This window comes from Trichechus manatus, unplaced genomic scaffold, assembly GCF_000243295.1.
Source record: "Trichechus manatus latirostris isolate Lorelei unplaced genomic scaffold, TriManLat1.0 scaffold00040, whole genome shotgun sequence".
Lineage (NCBI taxonomy): Eukaryota > Metazoa > Chordata > Mammalia > Sirenia > Trichechidae > Trichechus > Trichechus manatus.
The window spans coordinates 9,018,682-9,044,280 of record NW_004443976.1 but is presented as its reverse complement, the minus strand read 5'-3'; the positions used below and the strand labels follow the sequence as shown (position 1 = coordinate 9,044,280).

The window sequence follows — 25,599 nt, the reverse complement described above, 5'->3', positions numbered from 1 at the left end:
TTCTCTCATAGTCAAGTAGGCTACAAGTCCAAATTCAGGGCATCAGCTCCAGGAGAAGGCTTTCTCTCTCTGTCGGCTCTTGAGGAAGGTCCTTGTGATGCATCAGTCTTCCTTTGGTCTGGGATCATCTCAGCACAGGAACCCCAGGTCCAAAGGACATGCTCTGTTCCTGGCACCACTTTCTTGGTGGTGTGAGGTTCCCATGTGTCTCTGCTTGCTTCTCTTTTTTATATCTCAAAAGAGGTTGGCTTAAGACACTATCCAATCTTGTATACCTCATCAGTATAACTGCCGCTAATCCATTTTATGATCATAGTGATTGAATTTACAACACCTAAAGAAATCACATCAGTTTACAAAATGGTACACAATTATACAATACTGGGACTCATGAGCCAGGCAAGTTGGCAGATATTTTTGGCGACACAATTCAATCCATGACAGAGGCGATTGAAAACACCATGGCTTGGGTCAGGCACACCTTAGTCCTCAAAGTGACATCTTCCCTTTTTAACACTTTAAAGAGGTCTCTTGCAGCAGATTTGCCCAATGCAACGCGTCGTTTGATTTCTTGACTGCTGCTTGAATGAGTGTTGACTGTATCCAAGTAAAATGAAATCCTTGATAACTTCAGCTTTTTCTCCGTTTATCATGATGTTGCTTATTGACTCAGTTGTGACAATTTTTGTGTTCTTTATGTTGAGGTGCAATTCATATTGAAGGTTGTGGTCTCTGATCTTCATCAGTAAGTGTTTCAGGTCCTCTTCACATTCAGCAAGCAAGGTTGAGTCATCTGCATATCACAGGTTGTTAATGAGTCTTCCTGCAATCCTGATGCCCCATTCTTCTACATATAGTCCAGCTTCTTGGATTATTTGCTCAGCATACAGATTGAATAAGTATGGTGAAAGGATTCAACCCTGATGCACACTTTTCCTGACTATAAACCACTCAGTATCCCCTTGTTCTGTTAGAGAAACTGCCTCTTGATCTATGTACAGGTTCCACATGAGCACAATTAAGTGTTCTGGAATTCCCATTCTTCACAATGTTATCCATAATTTGTTATGATCCATGCAGTTGAATGCCTTTGCATAGTCAATAAAACAAAGGTAAACATCTTTTTGGTATTCTCTGCTTTCAGCCAGGATCCGTCTGACATCAGCAATGATATCCCTTCTTCCACATCCTCTTCTGAATCCGGCTTGAATTTCTAGCAGTTCCCTGTTGATGTACTGTTGCAACCGCTTTTGAGTGATCTTCAGCAAAATTTTATTTGCGTGTGATATTAATGATATTGTTCGATAATTTCCGCATTCAGTTGGATCACTTTTCTTTGGAATAGGCATAAATATGGATCTCTCCCAGTCGGTTGGCCACGTAGCTGTCTCTAAATTTCTTCTATAGACAAGTGAGCACTTTCAGAGCTGCATCCATTTGTTAAAACATCTTAATTGGTATTCTGTTAATGCCTGCAGCCTTGTTTTTCACCAATGCCTTCAGTGCAGCTTGGACTTCTTCCTTCAGTACCATTGGTTCTTGATCATATTCTACCTTCTGAGACGATGGAACATCAACCAATTCTTTTTGGTACAGTGACTCTGTGTATTCCTTCCATCTTCTGATGCTTCCTGTGTTGTTCAGTATTTTCCCCATAGAATCCTTCAAATTGCAACACGAGGCTTGAATTTTTTCTTCAGTTTTTTCAGCTTGAGAAATGCCGAGTGTGTTCTTCCCTTTTGGTTTTCTATCTCCAGGTCTTTGCACATGTCATTATAACCCTTTATTTTGTCTTCCGAGCCACCCTTTGAAATCTTCTGTTCAGCTCTTTTACTTTATCATTTTTTCCTTTTGCTTCAGCTACTCGACGTTCAAGAGCAAGTTTCAGAGTTTGTTCTGACATCCTTTGTGGTCTTTTCTTTCTTTCTTATCTTTTTAATGACCTCTTGCTTGCTTCATATATGACGTCCTTGATGTCATTCCACAGCTCTTCTGTTCTTCAGTCAATAGTGTTCAATGTGTCAAATAGATTCTTGAGATGGTCTCTAAATTCAGGTGGGATATACTCAAGGTTGTACTTTGGCTCTTGTGGACTTGTTCTAATTTTCTTCAGCTTCAACTTGAACTTGCATACGAGCAACTGATGGTCTGTTCCACCGTCAGCCCCGACCTTGTTCTGACTGATGATATTGAGTTTTTCCATCAACTCTTTCCACAGATGTAGTTGATTTGATTCCTGTTTATTCCATCCAGTGAGGTCCCTGTGCATTGTCGCTATTTATGTTGTTGAAAAAAGGTATTTGCAATGAAAAAGTTGTTGGTCTTGCAAAATTCTGTCACATACTCTCTGGCATTGTTTCTATCACCAAGGCCATATTTTCCAACTGCTGATCCTTCTTCTTTGTTTCCAACTTTCCAATTCCCATCACCAGTAATGATCAATGTATCCTGATTGCACGTTTGATCCATTTCAGACTGCAGAAGCTGGTAAAAATCTTTAATTTCTTCATCTTTGGCCTTAGTAGTTGGTGTATAAATTTGAATAGTAGTTGTATTAACTGGTCTTCCTTGTAGGTGTATGGATATTATCCTGTCACGGACAGCGCTGTACTTCGGGATAGATCTTGAAATGTTCTTTTTGACGATGAATGCAACGCCATTCCTCTTCAATTTGTCAGTTCCAGCATAGTAGACCATGTGACTGTCTAATTCAAAATGGCCAATACCAGTTCATTTCAGCTCACTAATGCCTAGAATATCCATGTTTATGTGTTCCATTTCATTTTTGATGATTTCCAGTTTTTCTAGATTCATACTTCATACATTCCATGTTCCAGTTATTAATGGATGTTTGCATCTGTTTCTCCCCATTTTGAGTCTTGCCACATCAGCAAGTGAAGGTCTTTAAAGCTTGACTCCATCCACATCATTAAGGTTGACTCTACTTTGAGGAGGCAGCTCTTTCTTAGTCGTATATTGAGTGCCTTCCAACCTGAGGGGCTCATCTTCCGGCACTGTATCAGACTATGTTCCACTGATATTCATAAGTGTTTCACTGGCTAACTTTTTTCGGAAGTAGACAGCCAGATCCTTCTTCCTAGTTTGTCTTAGTCTGGAAGCTCAGTTGAAACCTGTCCACCATGGGTGTCCCTGCTGGTATTTAAATACCAGTGGCATATCTCCTAGCATCACAGCAACACGCAAGCCCCCACGGTATGACACACTGACAGACAAATGAGGGGTTTAACAAATAGCTCACAAGGTTACTGAAAATTTAATAATTCGCTGTAGTGAGCTGGTATGAGCTGGTTCCAGTACACCATTGGTCCCACTTAGTTCCCAGATGGAAATACAAGCAGTCTTCTTCAGGGGTTCAAGAAATATGAGAATAAGCTCTGGCTTGAACTGAAAAGGGGACCTGGAAACAGCCTGAAAAGCTTGATTCTGCTGGAGGCCTGAGCCAGGTTGATGTGTGCAATGAAACAGAATGTGTGATTACCTATCTGATTAGGATTTCTGACCAGAGATGCCCACACACAGCAGCAAGGTAGCACTCAAGGTATACAAGGTAGACTTTGCATGTGAGCTGGTCCCTGTCCTTAGGAGGGCCCATGGAGCAGTAAAGTAGATGTGCAGAGCAGGAGTCCTGTATCAGTCAGGGTGCCAGCAGGGAATAGATGGCACACCCAAATTAATACAATGTGAGGAATAGAAGAACGAGACTCTTTACAAAGGTGTGGGCAAGTGTAGGGAAATCATAAGGGACAAAGCAGAACTCCAAATCAAGTATCAGCAGAGCTCCATTACCATCCCTAGGATGGAACGAGCAAGCAGGGGGTTGAGGGTGAATGGTACCAGAGCCTGGGTACAGACAGGGTTGGGGGAGTGGGAAGCCTGCCAGGAAAGGAGACATTTGCCTGCAGGGCAGGACACAGGGAATAAACACCTCCTCCTTCTTTCTTCTCTCCTGTGGTGCTCCCCATCAGCTGTGTCCGGCCAACAGCCAGAGGTTAAGGGAGCCCATTGATTTCAACCTCCTGGGGCACCAGGCAGGGTGGAGAAAGGTGGAAGGGGTATGAAGGATGGAATGGGAAGTAGTATTTGGCACAGGTCCTGAGTTTGGGCATCTTGTTGTAGAGTGGACATCCTGATCTTTTGTCTTGGGCCTGGAACATGGCCAGGGAATGTCGGTTTGGAATTGCTATAGGCCACCTTCATCCCAGAGGCATTCAGAGTCTGGTCACTTGCCCCTCCAAGGGGCAGCTGTTTATGTAGGTGCACCGCTCTCCATTCTAGGACCAACCCTTCTCCCTGGCAGAGCGACCTGGAGTAAAGAGAATGAGGTCTGTGGAGCAGCCCCTTGGCCATGGTCCCACCCTCTGCTGCCAGGGAAATGGCTGGGGGCCACTGTCTTTGGACCTGGCTGTCCCTAGTCCTCTAGCTCGAGATTCCACAGGGTTGTCTGCTATGGACACTCAAAATATGGCTGAGGGAGCCCTAGTCTGGGAGCAAGGAGACACGGGGTGTCTGGCTCCGGCAGTATCACTGATGGGCAACCAGCTTTTATCATGAATCTGAATCTTCTCATCTGAAAAACCAGGAGCCTGGGCAGATGATCATGATTCCCAAAGACATCCTTGACTCTGAATATCTGATTCACGACTTTGTAGTCTCTAGGCATCTGCATTATGCAAAAGCATGTCTTTAGACAGCCAGGAGGTGGCAGCAAAGTTCTGTTGTGAAGAGGCTTGTAGGTCAAGGTAGGCTCTGCTCTCCAGGGTCCCAGAGCTCTAAGTTGTTTTGGTGGCCAGGTTTTACTGCTGAATAATAATTATAATAGCATTATTATCATCATTATTACTATTTCTATTAAAACAGCAGCAACAATGCCACTTTCAATGTGGACAGTACTGTGTAGTTGAGAAAACATTTTGCTGAGTGTCACATGGTAACATCTCAACAACCCCGTTGTGTAGGTAAGGAGGGACAGGACTTTCATCCCCACGTTGAGACTCAGAGGTACTTCCTGACTTGCCCAAGGCCCTGTGGAAAGTGTGGATGTGCCAAGACTGGAACCCAAGTTTCCTTATTCAGTCCTGTGTGTGCTTCCAGTCTCACCGTGTGGAAGACCTGAAGCAAGGCCTCCCTGCCTCCCTCTTCCTTTTGCAGCAGAGTCAGAGGGACCAGAGGGACCCAAACCAAATGCCAGAGGGCTTAAGACTCACTGCCAGCTTCCAGCTGGAATTTGACATGTGGATGCAGGAGAAGAAAACTCAGTACATGAACCTCATCTTCACTCCCTTCTCTTTCTTCCCATCCTCAGAAAGTAAAACAAAATAAAAATATACTTACCTTTATTTATTTAATTCTCTTGAGTGTGTGTCTGGTGTCTAGGCATAAAAGATTCTCATTTATTCCACAATCAGGATTTTGATGATGTATAAGATACTGTTATGCACTGTGAATCAAATCAAACCCATTGCCATTGAGTTGATTCTGACTCATAGCCACCCTATAGGACAGAGTAGAATTGCCCCATAGGGTTTCCAAGGAGTGGCTGGTGGATTCAAACTGCTGACCTTTTGGTTAGCAGCCCAACGCCACGGCGCCACCAGGGCTCCATGCACTGTGAAGGATATGGGAATGTTTTTTCTCTTCTAATTTAAGCATCTGGGAGCCAAGAGCTGGGATATGGGCAGCCAGATAAACACGATACTTGTATCCCCAAGTGAACTGAGGAGTGTTTGAGCAGGTAGAATTCAGATCTGGCTTTGTCAGGGTGTGTTATGGATTGAATTGTGTCCCCCCCAAATATGCGTTGTAAACCCTGTGGTTATAATCCCATTTGTGAATGTGTTGTATTTGTTATGCTAATGAGTCAGAATTAGGTTATATATACTATGCTAATAAGGCAGGATTAGTTTAGGGTGCATCTTGAGTCAATCTCTTTTGTGATATAAAAGAGTTTCAACAAGCAAGCAAGAGAAGCAGAGATGGGAGAAGAGAGATGCCAAGCCACATGAAGATCTTCCAGGAGCAGAAGCTCAAAGAGACAAGGACCTTCCTCCATAGCCGACAGAGACAGAAAGCCTTCCACTAGAGCTGGAACCTTGAATTCAGACTTCTAGTGTCTGAAACTGGGAGAAAATAAATTTCTGTTTGTTAAACCCACCCACTTGTGGCATTTCTGTTATAGCAGCACTAGATAATTATGCCAAGTTGTAGGAGAGGAGTGATTCCATAGACATAGTTTTTTTTTTTTTTTGGTAACCCTTGACTGTATGATGTGTTAGCTTCTCACATCAGAGGAAGCCCCTTTGAGACACAGCCAAAGCCCCTGTCCTGAACTCCACCTGCCTCCATTCCCATCACAGGTTACCAGAGTGCTTCCTGAGTGTCAGGCTCTAGATCAAGTGCACTTCTTGTGTATTCTTATTTACTCTTCAAAATGATCCTATAAGTGGTTGTTACACTCCGTTTTGCACATGAGGAAACTGAGGCTTAGTATCATGAAGTAACTTGCTCAAGGGCACAAAGCTAGTGCCTAGCAGTGCAGGATCGCCATGCAGCAGGCTGGAACTCAGGGCTCCCACCTTTGCAGCCCACGCCCAGGCACACGGCCCCACCGTTGTGAGACTCCACGAGATGCCCTGGGAGTATGAAAGCTGCAATTCCATCTCCCTTCTCAGAACACTGGGCGAGTCATCACTTGTCTGAAACGCCTCTAGAGAATGACAACATGAATACTTGCCTTATCTCCTGACAGGCTTGTTGGGAGGCTGGGATGGAAAAGGGAAAAATAGGCCTGGGAACACAAGTGTTCTGTGTATTTAAAACAGTATTATTGTTCTTACTGGGAGGGCAACGGGGTGGAGCGGCAGGAATGCTGGAGTAGGGACTGTTATCTGGGGGATGTTGAGAAGGTCACTTGCCCTTCCTGGCCTCGGCTTCCTTGTCTGTAGAATGAAGATATTGGACTAGATAATGTCTAATAGACTCTTTCAAGCCTAAAGTTTAACAATGATAATGATGATGATGACAGCAATGATGATGGATGATGATGATGATGGTGATGATGATGCTAGTGGCAGTAGAGGAAGGTGACCTCAGAATCATTCCCTGTCATCACCACCACTGCCGATCCTCCTCACCTCCCCACTGTGTTAAAGGCCTCTGGGGTGGGCTGGTAATGAGACAGAAAGGAGAATTTGGTTTCAAGATGTTGGAGGATAGCACACTTATCTCAGTGCCTGGTACATAGTAAGCTAGTACTTAATACCAGTTAATAGTTGCTGTGGTCCAGTGGTTAAGAGCTATGGCTGCTAACCAAAAGGTCAGCAGTTTGAACCCACCAGCTGCTCCTTGGAAACCCACAGGGCAGTTCTACTGTGCCCTATAGGGTCACTATGGGTTGGAATCAACTCGACGGCAAGGGGTTTAATGGGTTTGATTTTTACGGTTATCTCCAACTTACAGAGTAAGAAGTTGAGGCTCAGAGAAGAGAATAACTTGCTCAAGGTAATATGGCTGGTATATGACAGCATCAGGATTCCATCCAGGTTTGCTGGACTCCAAAGCCCATGCTGCTGACTGCACAGGTCAGTTTGGTCAATGAGAAAACTCAGGTTCAGAGAACTATGGGTGACAAACGCAAGACTGCAGTTATAGCTGTTAAGTGGTTGGGCTGAGGCTCAAATTAATCTTGGCTATTAATTATGTCCTTATCCCATCCTACTGTGCCCGTTCAGGCTAAACAAATCAATATAATCAGAATCAGTGGGCTCAGGGGAATGGTGCCTGGGCCCAGCCTCAGGCTGAACTTTGAGGCTCAGCAACTCTGTATCCAGATGCTCCCTTCACCTTTTGACCCAGGGCATAGCGAAGAGGATCCGTGCAGGCAGAGGGGAGTTATCTCAGCCAGAAGGAGAGTAAGGGGTACCTGGGACCCCATCTTGTCTTTTCCAAAGCATCCATCTTCCTGGGAGTGAATAAGGCACCGACTACATGCTCAGCTGCTATAGGAAGCTGCGGGTGGCTGTTATGGGTTGGATTGTGTCCCCTCAGAAGGATATGTTGAAGTTCTAATCCCTGTATTTGAGAATGTGACCCTGTTTGTAAACAGGATCTCTGAGGATGCTATCAGCTGGGTTAACATGAGGTCATACCGCGGAGGGTAGGTCTTAATCCTATAAGCCTGGTGTCCTTAGAAGAGAGAAGAGACACAGACGGAGGAAGGCACAGCAGCACAAGCTGAGGGACACCTGGAGCTACCAGAAGCTGGGAGAGAGGCCTGGAGAAGATTCTCCCACAAGCCTCAGAAGGACTCACCACAGCCAACACTCTGGTCTCAGTCTCGCAGACCCCAGAACTGTGCAACAATACACTGTTGCTTGTATAAGCCACCCAAACCATAAACAAAATAAAACAAGAAACAAACTTGTTGCCGTCGAGTTGATCCTGACTTATAGTGACCCTATAGGACAGAGTAGAACCACCCCATGAGGGCTTCCAAGGAGCAGCTGGTGGATCTGAACTGCTGACCTTTTGGTTAGCGGCCAAACTCTTAACCACTGTGCCGCCAGGGCTCCAGTGTGTGGTATTACGTTCTGATAGCCTAGGACACAGCCCATAAAAGGAGTGGCATCAAAGACCAGGGCTGCTCAGTAGACTGGCCGGGGCGTCTGGGGTCTCAGGGATCCAGCCTCCACTCTGCCCTGGACAACCACAGTCAGAGCGCTTGGTCTATCTGCACCCCAGTTTCCCCGCCTGTCACTTTAGGGACAAAATAGGAACCGAATTTCACAGAATTATGAGTTCCTAGTCAGAAAATGTGCTATAGTTATCAACTGGATCTTTATTTTTAAATGCTTATGGAAGCTGATCATTTACCGGGAAATTAAGCTGGATTTTCACCTTTTCTATTTGGGGCAAGGAGGCTACACTTTTACATTCTTTACTTGCCTTTTAAAAAAATGTATTTACTTTATTGTGCTTTAGGTGAAAAGTTACAGAGCAAATTAGTTTCTCATTAAACAGTTAATACACACTTTTTTTTGTGACATTGGTTGCCAGCCCTGTGATGTGTCAACACTCTCCCCTTCTCCACCCCAGGTTCCCCACTTCCATTTGTCTAGTTTTCCTGTCCCTTCCCGCCTTCTCGTCCATGCTTTTGGGCTGGTGTGCCCATTTGGTCTCCTATACATGACTGAACTACGAAGCACCTCACATGCATTATTGTTTGTCCTATAGACCTGTCTAATCTTTGGCTTAAAGGTGAACCTTGGGAGTTACTTCAGTACTGAGTTAAAAGGGTGTCCAAGGGCCATACTCTTGGGGTTTCTCCAGTCTCTACAAGACCAGCAAATCTGGTCTTTTTTTGTGTGTGTGATTTTGAATCTTGTTCTACATTTTTCTCCTGCTCTGTCTGGGACTCTCTATTGTGATCCTTGTCAGAGTAGTTGGTGGTGGTAGCCCGGGACTAATTAGTTGTTCTGGGCTCAGTCTAGCAGAGATTGTGGTAGTTGCAGTCCATTCTTTACTTTCTTTATATGTAAAATAGTGCAGGCAAGAATCTAAAACCACCCTCTGCAAATGCTCAGCTGCTAACCGAAAGGTTGGATGTTTGAGTTCACCCAGAGATGCCTCGGAAGAAAAGCCTGGTGATCTACTTCCAAAAAATCAGCCACTGAAACTCTATGCAGCACGGTTCTCCTCTGACAGGCGTGGGGTCGCCATGAGTCAGAATCGCCTAAACAGCAAGTGGTTTGGTTTTTTTCCTTTGCAAAGGAAACGGGCCACTATAATAAACACGGCAGAGCCGAAACTCAAGTGCTTGGGAGAATTTATTTCTCACAACATTTCCCACCATTCTCAGGGGGGTGTCCCATGGCAATGTGCATCAGGAGGGCCTCATTCTTCTGTCTTCGGTGTAAGAAGAACAATTTGTACGCAGGAAATGAGTCAAACCAGGTGGAGTCTGAGCATCGTCTTCCAATGGAGCAGGTAAAACGGTTGGCGCTTCAGAGAAACACTGAAGAATGGCCTTACTTCCCTTTGCTCGTTGTAAAGACAAGCCAATCACGCTTCTGGGAAACAATGAAACCCCTGAAAAGCAGAGCTTCTGGGCAGCTCCTCTAGCAACAGGGGAGACAGGAAGACGAGGTGTCCATCCTCTTGCACACCTCACTGCTCTTTCTCTTTTCAGCCTGAGCTCACGGGAGCCTTTGCTACGATGACAGCAGCAGGGAAGAGGGGACCAATGGGCGGCCTCCAAACTCTCCCTGGGTGGTCTCTGGGCCCCTGGGTCTTGGGACTCCTTGGGAAGAAGCCACGCCCAGGTGTCTGCTCTTACCTGGCCTCCCACATCCCGGCTCTTGGCCCTCAGCTTGTTGACCTGGGACTCGGCAATGTCGGCCCTCTCCTCTGCCTCCTCCAGCTTGTGCTGGACTCTGCGGCACATGGACAGCTGCGTGTTGGCCTGCTCCTCCCGGAATGGAAGGTGGAGGGGTATGAGGCTGATGAAATGTCTCACTCTCATTTCAAGGCTCCCCGTCCCTGGGGCCCCCCTGAGGAGTAGGGGAAGCAGGAGAGCTAGGCCTTGGGTGGCCTGATGGCAGAGGAGGGAAGGCAGGACCAAGCTCTCCAGAGTGTAAAGACACCGCCCTTGGGTTATCACCATGGATACTGCCCCAAGCTCACCTCGCTGGTGTGGCCACCCATCCTGTGACTACCTGATGCTCCCGTGAACCCTCCTCTAGGTTGTGTGCCCCAGAGAGCTCCTTTGGAGGAGATCCAGGTTTAGACTTCTCCCGAAGAACCTGGAGGTGCGTCCTCAATAGCCAAGTCCTCCTTGTCTTGTGTCTCCTCCTAGTGCCACGTGTCTGTGGCAAGACCATTGTAGAGGTCTATCTGAGGGTGACCCAAGGGTTCCCGATTAACGCGGCCTCCTGGGTGCCCCCCAGGCTGGCCAATCTTGTTGGGACTGTACTGATCCAACGGGCACCAATCCTTCCCCCATTTAACCCTGAGGTCAGGACGGGACTGACCAGCCATCTGGGTAGGGAGGAAAGAGGGCAGGGAGAGGCACCCTGTGCCCAGCCATTGTCTAGGGCAGAGGAACACTAGTCTGTGGGGTGCCCTGTGGAACACGAAAAGGCTCTAGGGTCGATTGAGTGTGGAAGATGAGACACTCTACAACGCCTCTGCCACTTTGGAGAGCTGAGCTACAAAATCTGAGAAATCTTGGAAGTAAAGCAACCAGTTTAATTCTGTTTAACCCAGAGTTTCCCAAACTAAATTTTTTTTTTATTTTGTAGAAAAAGGTCTCCCAACACTAGCTTCCTCCTGTTACCGTCTGTCAGACCCCGTATTCCCAGAAGATACAGGATTCAGCCCCTTGCGTTTCTCCTGTGTCAATCTCGCCTATTATAGACCAAGGGGCAGACTGAAAAGGAGGGAATGCAGTGGTGGGAGTTAGGAGGGCTGAGGGAGGACAGAGGGGCAGAGACTAGGACAGTGGGCGCAGTGGGATGACGTGAATTAGGACGAGGTGTCCACCGTTAGGCCAAGTGGGCAGGGAGGGCTGGTGAGGTGGGCTGAGGTGATTAGGCAGAGTCATGGGAGGTGGGGCTGGCAGGGTGGGCTGTGATGGCTTGGATGGGTAGAATGAGTCAGGGTGGGGTGGGATCAAGTGAGGCAGGCTGAGATTAAGCAAAGGGGATTGAGGGGGCAATGCCAAGCGAGGTGAGGCAAGAGGGCACCGAGGTAGGGGCTGGGGAAGGTTGGTCTAACACAGACCAGGGGAGGGAAGAGGCAGGTCTGTCTGTGTTGACAGCCTGCAAATGAAGGTGCAGGTCTGAGACCCCGTGGACTTGACTCAGCAGGAATGTGCGCCCAATCAGGGCTAGTGGATGAGGCTGGTGAGGGCACAGCCCCATGAGGGGTATCCCTGGGACCTCTGTACTCACGGCCTCCTCCGCCTGCCTCTTGTAAGCTTTCACTTTGGCCTGCAGCTTGTCCACCAGGTCCTGGAGCCTGAGGATGTTCTTGCGGTCTTCCTCGGCCTGCAAACAGAGCATGCCAACACTACCTTGCAGACCCATTCCTCCTTCTGATGGGTCTGACCGATAGCATTCACGAGGTTTGTGAGCTATCCACCTGGTAAGTCATTTCCTTGACCTTCCTTTCATATTTGTGGGCCCCCTTGAGAGCTTCAGCCCCCCTCTTCTGCTCACTTTCCAGCTCCCGCACCTGGGTATGGTGATCAGGACACAGATTCAAGTCAGGTTTCCCAGGCGTCTCTCACGTTCCTATGTGCTGGTCATTTCAGGGTGAACTCAAGATTCGCTAATGATATTCTGCAAAGGTGTCTCCTCCTAGGGCTCAGGAATCAAACTGTTGTTCACACGGCCACCATTAGCCTACAGAGCGACCGTGCAACAACAAGACGCCCTCCTGGGCAGCTGCAGCCCCAGCTGCACGCCGCTTGGCTGTCGGGTCAAGCTTTGAAAAACACGTCCCGTCCTCCAGAGTCATGCAGCTTGATGAGGGGGTACAGGCTGGATGTCAGCCCCTACTTGCCCCTGCAGGCAAAACCTGCAGGACGGTTTGTTGTGGACTTGATTTCCGGCACAGCAAGGTGGCAGGGACTGTGGAGAAAGCCCGGGGCCAGGAATAGGCAAAGGAGGGATGGAGCCAGGCTCCATCATTTATTGGCCAACAGAGCCAAAGCAAGTCAGCTGCTGCCACTGAGCGTGACTATCTGTGGGTTTGGAATGGAGATTATTATTGATAATGGAGGAATGATTGTAATTCCTGCCCAATCTACTCTAATGTGGAGCTCAAAGTAGATAATGTATGTGGAAGTATTTTAAAACAATAAATCACTGCATAGGGGCTGTTAACTTCAGAGGCCCTTCTGCCTTTCCTGGAGTCTTGAAGGAAGAGATACAAGTTGCCGTCAAGCTGACTCTGACTCATAGCAACCCCATGTGTGTCAGTGAAACTCTGCTCCATAGGGTTCTCAGTGGCTGATTTTTTTGGAAGTAGATTGCCAGGTCTTTCTTCCAAGGTGCTTCTGGGTGGACTCGAACCTCCAACCTTTTGGTTAGCAGCTGAACGTGCTAACCATTTGCACCCCTTAGGGATCCGAGGGGAGAGGTGGCACTGAGGTCACCGATTGTGGTCCCAACTCCACAATCTAGACAGAACAAAGCAGGGGCCACCAGCAACAGTCCCCACTCCACTGGGAATTCCAGCTGACACAGAGGGAGAGGCTCTGGGCTTGGAGATGGGCTAGATCAACTTTACGATTTACTAGTGGACGAAGACTACTCTGGCCATCGTTCTAAAACAGGTCCCCCATGTCCTGGGACGCTGTCTTCCAGCAGGTTCTACAAAAGATTATTTTCCTGGGAATGCTTTTCAGGCCTCTGTAGGACTTAGGGAACTTCTCCAACTGAGCCGCTGGGGATGGATGGACAGCCAAGCTTCCTCAGGGTGAGAGAGGGAGGTTGGCTGAGGGCTCCCTGCTGACCCAGGAATCAAAGAATCATGGAGGGCTGGCATGGGACATAAACCAAGAGACACCTAAAGTGGGAGAAGGAGAGGCCTAAGCTCATTTTAACGGAATAGGGCTGGGAATAATTAAAAATAATCACTTAAATAATTTTTTGGGAAGCTTCGACTTCCCTGGTGCTTCCTTTTACTCCCCACTTGTCTATGGCCTTGACATTTAAAGGCTCTGTGTGCCTGGCCACCATGTTCTCGGTAGGCTGGTATAAATCAGAACTGCATGTTGGGGCTTGCCTGCTGGAAAACACTGCTTCCTTCTCTTCACCTCCTCCTTGCCCTCCCCACCTCCCACTCTTTCACTTCCTTTCTCCTGGGACAACAGAGGCATTCTAACAACTTCCTCCACATGGTCCTTCTCAAAAACGTCAACTGCGAGCGGAAGGCTGTTTTACAAACAAATGAAATAAACCACCATAGGTCTAAAGGGAAAAGCAAAGGGTACAAGAAACGAAGGGAACAATCAGCAAAGACACAGAACAACAGCAACGAAATACTTAGGCTCCAGGGGAAGAAAAAGCAGGGCTGTCCAGCACATGCGGATTGAAATTTTTGGGGGCACTGACTTGGAGGAGGAGTCCCTGGGTGTTGCAAACGGTTAATGCGCTCAGCAGCTAACTGAAAGGTTGGAGGTTTGACTCCACCCAGAGGCACTTTGGAAGAAAGGCCTGGAAATCTACTTCTAAAAATCAGTCATCAAAAACCCTATGAAGCACTGTTCTTCTCTGATGCTCATGGGTTGCCATGAGTTGGAACTGACTCCATGGCAACGGGTTTTTTTAACTTAGAGGAAGAAGCACCAATCACTCTCCATTCAGGAAGGAATGAGAAATCGTCGGATGCGTTTAGACATTAGAAAAGCTGGGAAGGAAATGAGACCCAAGAGTGGGAGATAAATGGAATCTACAGATTTGATGTCGGCTGGGCCATTGTTTATCAAAGTGAAGGTTGGTTCAAAATGTAAATTACACCAAAGTGTGCATTGTGAAGTGCACTACTGTAAAGTACATTTTTGCATTTGTGTAGATATGAATCTATATAAAAACCGTATTTGAACGTTAAAAAAAAGTAACTATAATGCTGTTTTAGGCATAAGCATCCCAAAATGGATTTGTGTGTGTTGGGGGTTCTCTCTGGGTGATAACAAGCTTGGCTCCTAAAGGCTGGCAGTTCAAGTCCACCCAGAGATACCGCAGAAGAAAAGCCTAGTGATCTACTTCCAAAAAATCAGCTGTTGAAAACCTTCTGGAGCATAGTTCTTCCCTGACACACATGGAGTCACTATGAGTTGGAATTGATTTGATGGCAACTGTTTTCTTTGGTTGGGGGCTAGAGGTCAGTGAAGGAGAAACAGGTGGGAGATTTGGTTCACAGGGTGTTTTGCAAGTAGTCCTGAAACTAACTTTGCAATCTACTCAATCAAAGGCCACATTCCTACAACCTAAATTTCTGGATTATGGTTCTGCTGAGGAGGTCGAATCAGACGTCCCTTCTAGAGAGTCCTCACAAACCACCCTACCCGGTTCCCCAGTTTCTGCATCTGCTTCTTGCCCCCCTTCAGGGCCAGCTGCTCAGCCTCATCCAGACGGTGCTGCAGGTCCTTCACCGTCTGCTCCAGGTTCTTCTTCATCGTCTCCAGGTGGGCGCTGGTGTCCTGCTCCTTCTTCAGCTCCTCTGCCATCATGGCTGCCTGGTTAAGGTCACAGGAAACATCATGGGGCCATCCAGCCCATCCTTACCCCAAGGACACAGAAGCTGCTGTTAAGGTCTAGAATGTTGTTGTGTTGTCGTATGCTATCAAGTCGATTCATAGGGTGGCAATTATTGGTATTGTGTGTGCCTGACTCAAGTCACCAACCCACCATTCATCATTCATCACTTTCAGCATTTCTTCTCACTTCATTTCCACTAGGACTTCCTGGGTGGCTCAAGCAGTTAAGCACTTGACTATTAACTGAAAGGTTGGTGGTTCGAATCCACCCTGAGGTGCCTTAGAAGAAAGTCCTGGCAATCTGTTCTGAAAGGCCCCAACTTTGAACACCCTGTGGAACACAGTTCTGCTCTACACATATTAGAATCGACTTGACAGCAACTGGTTTGATTTTCTTTTTTCTTTCAGCTTCACTGAGAACCCATTCATTATATCTCTCCAGGAAGCCACCATTGACTGACTGTGGGTCATAAGGAAGTGATAACCACTTTCCTTGCCCTAGCTTAGAAGCCCTTTGCATATTGCCACACACTGTCTCTGAAAAGAAAGACTAGTGCTTACATCCGTGATAGCCTTCTTGGCCTTCTCCTCCGCATTCTGGACTCCTGGATAGAGTTTTCCACTTCTGCCTGGCATTGAGCTATGTCAGCTTCCAGTTTTTTCTTGATATTTATCAGACTTGTGTTCTAGCAAGGAAAATTAGGTCTCAGGGTTGTAGGTTATATTTAGGCAGTGGGTGGGGAAGGAAGTCAATCATGATCTCGTCCCATTTCTCGGTTTTGACATGGGTGGCCTGCTAGATACTGTCTCATTCTTGACATAATGGGAAGTCCTTCAACAGACCCAAGAACTGTACCTAAATAATAATAGAGGTAGAATTTCAAATATTTGAAGAAGGACAGATTATTGGGAAAAGGAAAAGATTAATAGACATGACTATATAAAAATGAAAAATAATTCTAATTATCAAAAATACTATAAATGAAATTGTAAGGGGATAACAAATGGGAAAACATTTGCAGTGTGTATTACTGAAAAGATGTTATCTTCCTTAATATATAATAATTAAGACAAATCAATAAGAAAAAAGGGCAAAAAATACGAACAGGTAAAACACACTCGAAGAAATACAAATGACCAACAAATATGACAAAATGTCCCACCTCATTAGTAATTGAAGAAATAAGAATAAACCAATGAGTTTTTTTTAACAACTAAATTGGTAAAAATTTAAAAAATAATAGTCTGGGTCTTTGAAAATTTATAGAAAACATTCTCATGTATTTTCCCAATGGGAACAAAAGCTAGGACAACTTCGTTAAAGAGCAATTTGCAATATATTACAAATGTCTTCACTCTTTTGATCCTGAAATTTTACTTCTAGGAATTCATTTACTTCTAGGAATATTAAGGAAATCATAATCATGGGTGTATGTGAAAATTTAGTTAAAAGTAAGTTCATCAAAGCATTCTTTCTAATATTTTTTCTGGTAAGAATTTTTATTGGGAACAACCTATAATAATCAACCATAGAGAACTGATAAAATCAAATTCCCATGGTACCCAGCTGGAATGGACTACTTTTCTGCCATTAAAAACTGTATCATAAGAGACTATTTAAAGATGTAGAAATATGTTCATTATTAAATGAAAATAATAGGTTGCAAAAAGATAGATCATATTTTACAAAAAAATATATTCATACACATAATATGCAAGAAATCGAAACGAGATCCCAAGATGTCAACAATATGGTTGATTTTTTTTCTATTTGTTTGTTTGTATATTTCATTTTTTTTAAAACAATGAACTCTCTTTAAACTTTCATAAAGGTGATAAAAACAATTTTTTCCAAAGAAAATCTAATTTTCTAAGAGAGCACCTCCTCTGTGGAGCCTTCCCCAACCCTTTATGCAATAATTCATCTTTCCTTTCACTCATTTTCCCACAACATGCATGTTTTATCATCTGATAAAAGAAACTTCAGAAATCTGTCCATCTAGAGTCAAAGTCGGAGTGCAAATGGTTACCATGCTTGGCTGCTAATCGAAAGGTTGGAGCTTCCAGTCCACTCAGAAGTGCCTTGGAAGAAAGGCCTGGTGATCTAAATCTGAAAAAGCAGCCACTGGAAACCCTAGGGAATGTAGTTGTACTCTGACACACACAGGGCTGCCATGAGTCGGCGTCAACTCCATGGTAACTGGTGCGAGTCAATGTCACAGTGAGACTTAATGAGATTTTGTCTGGATGGCTGGTCTGGGAGGAAGGGCGGCGCTCCTTTCCACAGCATGCCTGGGGTCCTAGCTGCCCCCAGGGGGCCCCTGGTTGGAGGGAGGCTGGACACACCTGGGAGTGCAGGAGCTGCACCTGGTTGCTGGCGTCCAGCAGCTCCTGCTCTGACAGCCGGCGGGTCCGCTCCGTCTACTCCAGGGTCACCTTTGTCTCCTCTAGCTCCTGCACCAAGAGGCCGTTCCTGCGATCCACAATGGCCAGCTGTTCCTTGAGGTCCTCATTGCTCCTCAGGGCATCATCCAGGTGCAGCTGGGAATCTTTAGGGGAAACCAGGAGTGAGGCCAGAGGCACAGGGCAGCTGGGGGCCAGCTGGTCCAGAGGGCAGCGTTCAGAGGCAGCGCTCACCTTGAGCTGGCCCTGGACTGTGCACAGGTGTTTCTGGGTCTCCGCCACCTGGCGGTTGGCATGGCCCAGCTGCATCTCCATTTCATTGAGGTCCCCCTCCATCTTGTTCTTCCGCCTCAGGGCATCGTTCCAGCTCCGGATTTCGGCCTCCAGCAGGCTCTGCCTGGCCTTAGCTGCTTGCTGGCTGTTTCGTTTCAGCTGCTCAATTTCTTCATCCTTCTCAGTGACCTTCCGTTCAAGCTTGGACTTTACCTGACTCATCTCTAGCTGGACACGCAAGATCTTGCTCTCTTCATGCTCCAAGGAACCCTGAGGAGAGCAATGGAGCAATTGGGAGTGCCATAGGTAGCCGACCTCCTCCAATAGGTATTCTTATCCCCATTATGATACAAAGGGAATTCCTTTACCAATTTTACAGACGAGAACAATGCTCAGAGAGGTCAGATGTCTTGCTCCCAATGTCCCTAAGAGTAATGAAGCTTAGAGTGAAACTTTCTATCTGTTATTAACAAATAATCCTGTTTAAATCAGTGAAAATTTTATTGAGGTTGTCTATTTTTATAATGGTATCCCTGGGTGGTACACTCAGTAATGTGCTCAGCTGCTAGCTGAATGATTGGAGGTCTGAGTCCACCCAGAGGCAACTCCAAAGAAAGGCCTGGCGATCTTCTGAAAAATCAGCCATTGAAAACTCTACGGAGCACAGGTCTACTCTGACACACATGGGATCACCATGAGTTAGAATCTGGTACCTGGTAGGTAACTGGTATTTTAATCATGACCATAAATCAGGAGGCAGCCTATTCTTTAAAAATGACAGGACTCGCTGTATGGATCTAGCAATTGCTCACTGCTATCTTGCCATCTTTTAAATTTCCCTAGAAACATCTCAACCATCTGCCCTGCACTGGCCACAACTGATTAGAATAGGAGAGTCTGGGGTCTACTTTTTTTCTCCAGTTACTGTCGAGTCAATTCTGACCCATGGCAACCCCATGTGTGTCAGAGGAGAACTGAGCTTCACGGGTTTTCAATGGCTATGATCTTTCAGAAGTAGATCGCCAGGACTTTCTTCCAAGGTGCTTAGGGATGGTTTTGAACTACCAACCTTCGGTTAGTAGCTGAGTGCTTAACCATGGACCACCCAGAGACTCTTGGGGTCCATTTTGACTATAGAAAATTCCTAACAGCCAAGCATGATCACTGAATGTAACTGTACGTTAAAGCTGAGGGACCCAGAGCAAGGCTGATAGGATGCTTGGAGATTGATTTGCTTCCTGAGGTCATAATGAAACGCTCTTTTCATTTTCAAAAGAGAAAATATGATGGACTAGAGGAAATGCAGGAGACACAGCTGCAGAGCACAGCTGTTTCAGCACCAGGGACGGTAGATAATTCTTCCCAATGGAGCCCCAGGGCCTGCTGGCTGGAAGGACCCCAAGGGGATGGCCCAGTTCAGCCTCCATCCGTTCCTGTTCTCCTGGCCTTTAAAATGTCCCGTCCCAGACACCTGCCTCCACCTCCTCCGAGGCAACCTGGAGAGCTGACTTTTCTTGCTCCACTTGCTTCTTGGTCTTTTCCACTTCCTGAAGATTCTTGCTAGTTTCTGCAATCTGCTTAGTTAAGTCACAAATCTCTTCTGTAAAGGACAGGCTCGATCTAGGCTGCAGTTTACAGCATAGGCATTTGCCAGGCAATCTGGGGACAGGTGACTCACTCAGGATATTTACATAGGAGAGAGATGAGGTGTTGGCAAGACACAGCTATGCTGCCTCACCTGAACTATGCAGAGAAAGGAGCGACAAGAAGGATACTTTGTGACCTTAAAACCCCACAAGTATTCAAAACAGTCACGGTAAGAACCACAGAAGAAAACTAGAGAAAATGCATAGAATCATAGTCTTCTAGAACCAGAAGGGACTTTGGAGGGCATCGCGTCTGATAGTCTAATTTTGTAGGGCAAGACTGAGGTCCTAAAATGTTGAGTGACATGCCCAAGGACACAAAGCCACTTAGAGCCAGAATCCCCGAAAGGCCTTGTTCTGTAATGTAGCAGTGTGCTTAGCAACAATTGCACCCTCGGTTTTCCAAAAGGAAACCTGGCCGCTCTGCATCAATGTTTTCCACTGAGAGGCTGTGGGGTAACCTGAGAAAACACAAGGCTGGGTGGGTGAGGATTTTGTGGGGCAGTGGGATGCAGGAGGCGTTTGGAGGTGACCGTGGACAAACGGGGACAGGGCCAGGAGGAGGAGGGAAATCTCACAGGCGGCTGGTTGGGAGAGAGCTCACCTTGCAGATTTTTGTTCTCCTGCCTCAGGGTCTCTAACCTATCTACCACCTCCTCGTAGGGATTCCTCAGCTGGAAAATTTCAGTACTGAGGGACCTGGACTGTTTCTGAGCACCTTCCAACTCAGCTTGACTTTTGTCCAGCTTTTGCTTCCACTCTGCAAGGACCTAGGAGTCGATCAAGGGACATGTGGGAAGCAGAAAGACCAAGGTTTCACTCTACCACCCTGGGGACCATAGAAAGAGGGTGGCCCTTGTTTCGCATCAGTGGCTCCAAACTCTGCTATCTGTACGGGTGACCTGTTGTATTCTTAGAGATATTTCTATCTCAAAGGAATTTGAATTCATTTTAACTAAAAATAAGATTCCATTTGGAGGGAATGTTACAGAAGTATAGAATCATCAAGGAGCCCTGGTGGTGCAGTGGTTAAGCACTCAGCCGTTAACCGAAAGGTTGGTGGTTTGAACCCACTAGTCACTTCACAGGAGAAAGATATGGCAGTCTGCTTCCGTAAAGATTACAGCTTGGAAACCCTATGGGGCAGTTCTACTCTGTCATATAACCTTGCTGTGAGTCACAATCGACTCTAGGCAATGGGTATGGAATCATCCACTAGTAAACCAGTTGCCTTCAAGTCAACTCCAACTCATGGTGACCCCATGTGCGTCAGAGTAGAACTGTGCTCTATAGGGTTTTCAATGGTTGTGATCTTTCTGAAGTAGATTGCCAGGCCTTTCTTCCAAGGCATCTCTGGGTGGACTGGAACCAATAACCTTTTGGTTAACAACTGAGCATGTTAACTGTTTGTAAAACCCCCCAAGGACACCAGAAGCTCCTACGAGGCATCCCAAACCCCCAAAGCTGGGAACTGATGCTCTCAGTAAGAGGCTCCCAGAATATATTTGAATTGCACACATCCAAGTGTGAAAGCTGTCACTTTGATCACATCTACCACTAGGTGGCTGGGGAAGGGCCTTATCAAAGTTCCTCTGCTTCTTGTCCAGGGTGGTACAGGTTGTGTGGGCCTGCTCCGAGTCAAGCATCAGGTCATCCACTTCTCCCTGGAGCCTCTGCTATGTTTTCTCCAAGGAAGCACACTTGGAGTTCACCGCCTCCATGTTCTCCTCCGCCTCCTGGAGCCTCTGTGCCAGTTTTTTTCCTAAAGAACCAAATTTTTTTTTCCCCCAAAGGGAAATTATTTCAGAGGGTCTAAGGAAACTGTCACATAGAATGTAAACGAACAGCTATAAGGAATTGTCATTTGATAAGATCTAGAATGTGATGAATGAAGAGGACCTAAGTATCATCTGAAGAATCCCAAAAGGAAGGTTTGGTGTCAAAGCAGGTCATCAAGGAGCCACCAAGGGAATGAATAGTTCCCCAGGGCAAGGACAGGGAGACCCTGGAAGGCTGAGGCACTGTCTCAATATTTAAGAAAACACTAAGACCTGGAGAGAAAGAGAGTTTCTCTAAGGTGGGAACAATTCCTGTCCCTTTGCTTGTGTCCTGGGGTCACCTTCCCTACTGTAACCTCGGAGCCCATACTTGGCCTCCTCCAGCTCCTCTGCATGCTGGATAGCGTCTGTCTCGTATTTGGTCCTCCACTGGGCAACCTGAGAGTTGGCCTTGGACAGCGCCGTCTGCATCTCAGCCTTGGATTCCTGGTCCTCCTCGTACTGTTCCCGGAGCAGGTCACAGTCATGGCGTGTGGACTGCAGGGCGTGGGCCAGGGCGCTCTTGGCCTGGAAATCATGGTGGTGACAAAGTGGCAGAAACATGTGACCATTTTTCAAGTTAAAGTATTTTCATTTAAACTGGCTTTTCCCCAGCTCGAAATCATTCACACGTTGCCTTCACAGATGCCGCTGAATCGGTGTCTCGCCTGTTTATTTACTCAATATTTTCTTTAGGGTGACTCCTTCGTTATATTTAAATATATTTATTGAAAAAATAAACTATTACATTACATTATCATTTGCCAAAAAGAGGAGGCAACCGTGAGGATAAATTCAATGGAAATAAAGAAATGTTACCAACTTCTCCACCACCTATCTGTCAGTTTGCTGTACTGTGGTGGCTTGCAAGTTGCTATGATGCTGGAAGCTATGCCACTGGTGTTTCAAACACCAGCAGGGTCAACCTTGATGGACAGGTTTCAAGAGAGCTTCCAAACTAAGATATACTAGGAAGAAAAGCCTAGCAATCTACTTTGAAAATCAGCCAATGAAAGCCTATGAGTCACAGAGTATTGGCTAATATAAAGCTGGAAATGAGCCCCTAGGTTGGAAGGACTCAAACATACCAATGATCGTGAAGATGATGCAGGACTGGACAATGTTTTGTTCTGTCGTACGTAAGGTTGCCGTGAGTCAGAGCCAACTTGACAGCAACTAACAACAACAACAAATCAACTTCTAGCTCAGTACTGTTGCTTGCTGGGGCTCTGTGCCTGAGGCCTACTCTCTGCAGTATTTCTTTTCTTTCTTTTTTTTAAATGTTTTTTTGGTTATTATTTTTATTTTTTCTATTTCTTAAAAAGGTAAGTAAGCGAATGTTAAGGAGGTGTTATCTATATGGAGACCTTTACCTCGGTGTGATCAGAAGGATAGAACAGAAGTAAATCTCACTATCTGATGAAAAGAAATCCTGGTGGTGTAGTGGTTAAGAGCTTGGCTGCTAACCAAAAGGTTGGCGGTTCGAATCCACCAGGCACTCCTTAGAAACCCTATGGGGCAGTTCTACTCTGTCCTATAGGAATTGGAATCGACTCGACAGCAATGGGTTTTTTCAAGTTATTTGATGAAACATTATGGAATGCTATGACTGTGAAAAACCTAAGAGCATCTTTGGTGCCATCAGTGGGCTGTGTCCTCCCACCGGGCACCATCTGCTCTTCCCAAGCAGGAAAGGACATGCCCAGAGGTTTGCTTCCTCACCCCTACCTGGACAGAAGGACAGTTTAGGTCCAAACTAACAGTCACAAAACACCCTCTGGTGCCACCATCAAAGAAAGAGTCCTGTCGACCCAGTACAGTAATTAGTACATTTTCATCCTAGTAAAAACACAAATAAACAGCAAACCTATCTGAAGGAAAATTTAGCTGTTACTCTGCCCCCACTAGGGAACAATTTCTCTGCTGTAGTGATCTTCTCATAACTTGATCAGGTTCTAGTTCTCACCACACCCACCCTACGAAGCCTGCCAAAGACCATACCATATAATTGAAAGATGGATGAGGGACAAATATAGCCTTTGTTCCTTTCTACAAGAGGCAGATGGAGCTTGGGGAATTCCAAAAGGTTGCCTTATACGTCTTGGCCAGTGCATGGCAATCTCAGAATCACATTTATGCCGTCTTGTAGACTCCTGGATGCCTATCTGAATGCTTGGACACACATTAGCAGCATTAACTGAGCACTTGCTGTGTGCACTGTTCTAGCTACTATCCACCAAAACCAAATCCACTGCTGTCAAGTCAATTCCAACTCATAGTGACCCCACTGGGTTTCCAAGGCTGTAAATCTCTATGGAAGCAGACTGCCACACCTTTCTCCTGCGGAGCCAAAGGTGGTTTTGAACCACTGACCTTTCGGTTAGCAGTCGATCGCTTTAACCATTATGCCACCAGGACTCCTTTCTAGCTATTACGGTGGGGAAAAATTATTTTGCCCTCTAGGAGTTTACAGATCACTGGGGAGACATGTATTATAAACGTAATTATCGGCATATTGAAGTCAAGAGCATGATAATGATGTTCATGTTTATGTAAATGTCCTAAGAATGCCCCTGAAAATCATGTAGATGTTTTGGAGAAGGGGAGATTAAAATTGGGTGTTTAGACCTAGTGGCATAGTGGTTAAGAGCTTGGCTGCTAACCAAAAGGTCAGCAGTTCAAATCCACCAGTCGCCCCTTGGAAACCCTATGGGGCAGTTCTACTCTGTCCTATAGGGTCACTATGAGTCGGAATCAACTCGACGGCAATTTTTTTTTTTTTTTTTAAACAGGTGATACATGAAGAGTGATGAAGGAGAAACAGGCCATTTCAGGTGGCTAGGAGGAATTGCTGGACAGAGTAAAAGAATACGTGGAGGCAGGGATGGTCTAGATAGTGCCGTGATGGGGGAGTGGAGGCCTTAGCTGGAGAGGAGAGTTTATCAGACTACCCTGTGGGGGACAGAAATACCCAGAGGATAGAGACCCTGGTAGAGTTTTCCAGCTCTGACAAAAGAGATCCAATACCAAGGTCCTCTAGCCTCAGACAATAGGCTCCTACCACACTATAGGGCAGAGAGGAGAAGCATCAGGCTTCCTGATGCAGCGCTGCATCCAGTCAACTTGGTGAGGGACGAGGTCGTACTGCCTGTTTTTTCAGGTTCTATCTGACTCCACTTCCTGTCTGTCAGCTAGTCAGACTGTGGTGACTTGCGTGTTGATATGATGCTGGAAGCTATGCCACTGGCATTTTAAATACCAGCAGGGTCACCATGGTGAAGAGGTTCCAGTGGAGCTTCCAGACTAAAACAGACTAGGGAGAAATGCTGGTGAGCTACTTCCAAAAAATTGGCCAATAAATACCTTATGGATTACAACAGAATATTTTCTGATATAGTGCTGGAAGATGAGCCCCCTAGGTTGGAAGGTACTCGAAATACACAGTGTCCGCAACCACGGGTGCGAGTATACCAACGATTGCAAAGATGGTGCAGGACTGGACCGCGTTCTGTTGTGCATGGGGTTGTCATGAGTCGGAGATGACTCGACGGCAACTAACAGTAACAACATCTGATGCTGCCATTCCACAGGAGAGGCATCCTTACCTTGGTTTCTTCTTCCAGTTGCCTCTTAAGCTCCTCCAGCTGCTGGGCAAGGACCTGCTTGCCTTTGGTTAGCTGTGAAATCGGAGACTCCTTCTCTTCCACTTGGTGGCTCAGCTCCCCTAACAAGAAGATGTGCCCCGGCATCAGCGCCACTGGGCTCCCCTGTCCCTGGACACCCACTGGACCACAGAGCCCCAGCCCGACCACAGATCCCTGCCCCACCACAGAGCCCAGCCCGACCACAGAACCCCGGCCCGACCACAGAGCCCCAGCCCGACCACAGATCCCTGCCCCACCACAGAGCCCCATCCCGACCACAGAGCCCCAGCCCGACCACAGAGCCCAGCCCGACCACAGAACCCCACCCCGACCACAGAGCCCCAGCCCGACCACAGAGCCCCAGCCCGACCACAGAGCCCAGCCCGACCACAGAACCCCAGCCTGACCACAGATCCCTGCCCCACCACAGAACCCCACCCCGACTACAGAGCCCCAGCCCGACCACAGAGCCCCAGCCCGACCACAGAGCCCCACCCCGACCACAGAGCCCTGCCCCACCACAGAGCCCCACCCCC

General features: G+C 46.7%; 1 protein-coding gene across 1 annotated transcript in view; it reads right to left on the bottom strand.

Moving 5' to 3' along the window:
• LOC101351758 (myosin-13) overlaps positions 1-25,599 on the bottom strand; it is a 188,509-nt gene that overhangs the window by 100,557 nt on the left and 62,353 nt on the right. Inside the window, 13 exon segments of the mRNA XM_012555451.2 lie at positions 10,257-10,483; positions 11,955-12,062; positions 12,157-12,249; positions 15,089-15,259; positions 15,842-15,879; positions 15,882-15,966; positions 17,627-17,834; positions 17,922-18,226; positions 19,432-19,556; positions 20,207-20,372; positions 21,180-21,364; positions 21,737-21,947; positions 25,025-25,143. Coding sequence (XP_012410905.2) covers positions 10,257-10,483; positions 11,955-12,062; positions 12,157-12,249; positions 15,089-15,259; positions 15,842-15,879; positions 15,882-15,966; positions 17,627-17,834; positions 17,922-18,226; positions 19,432-19,556; positions 20,207-20,372; positions 21,180-21,364; positions 21,737-21,947; positions 25,025-25,143 — 2,041 coding nt within the window.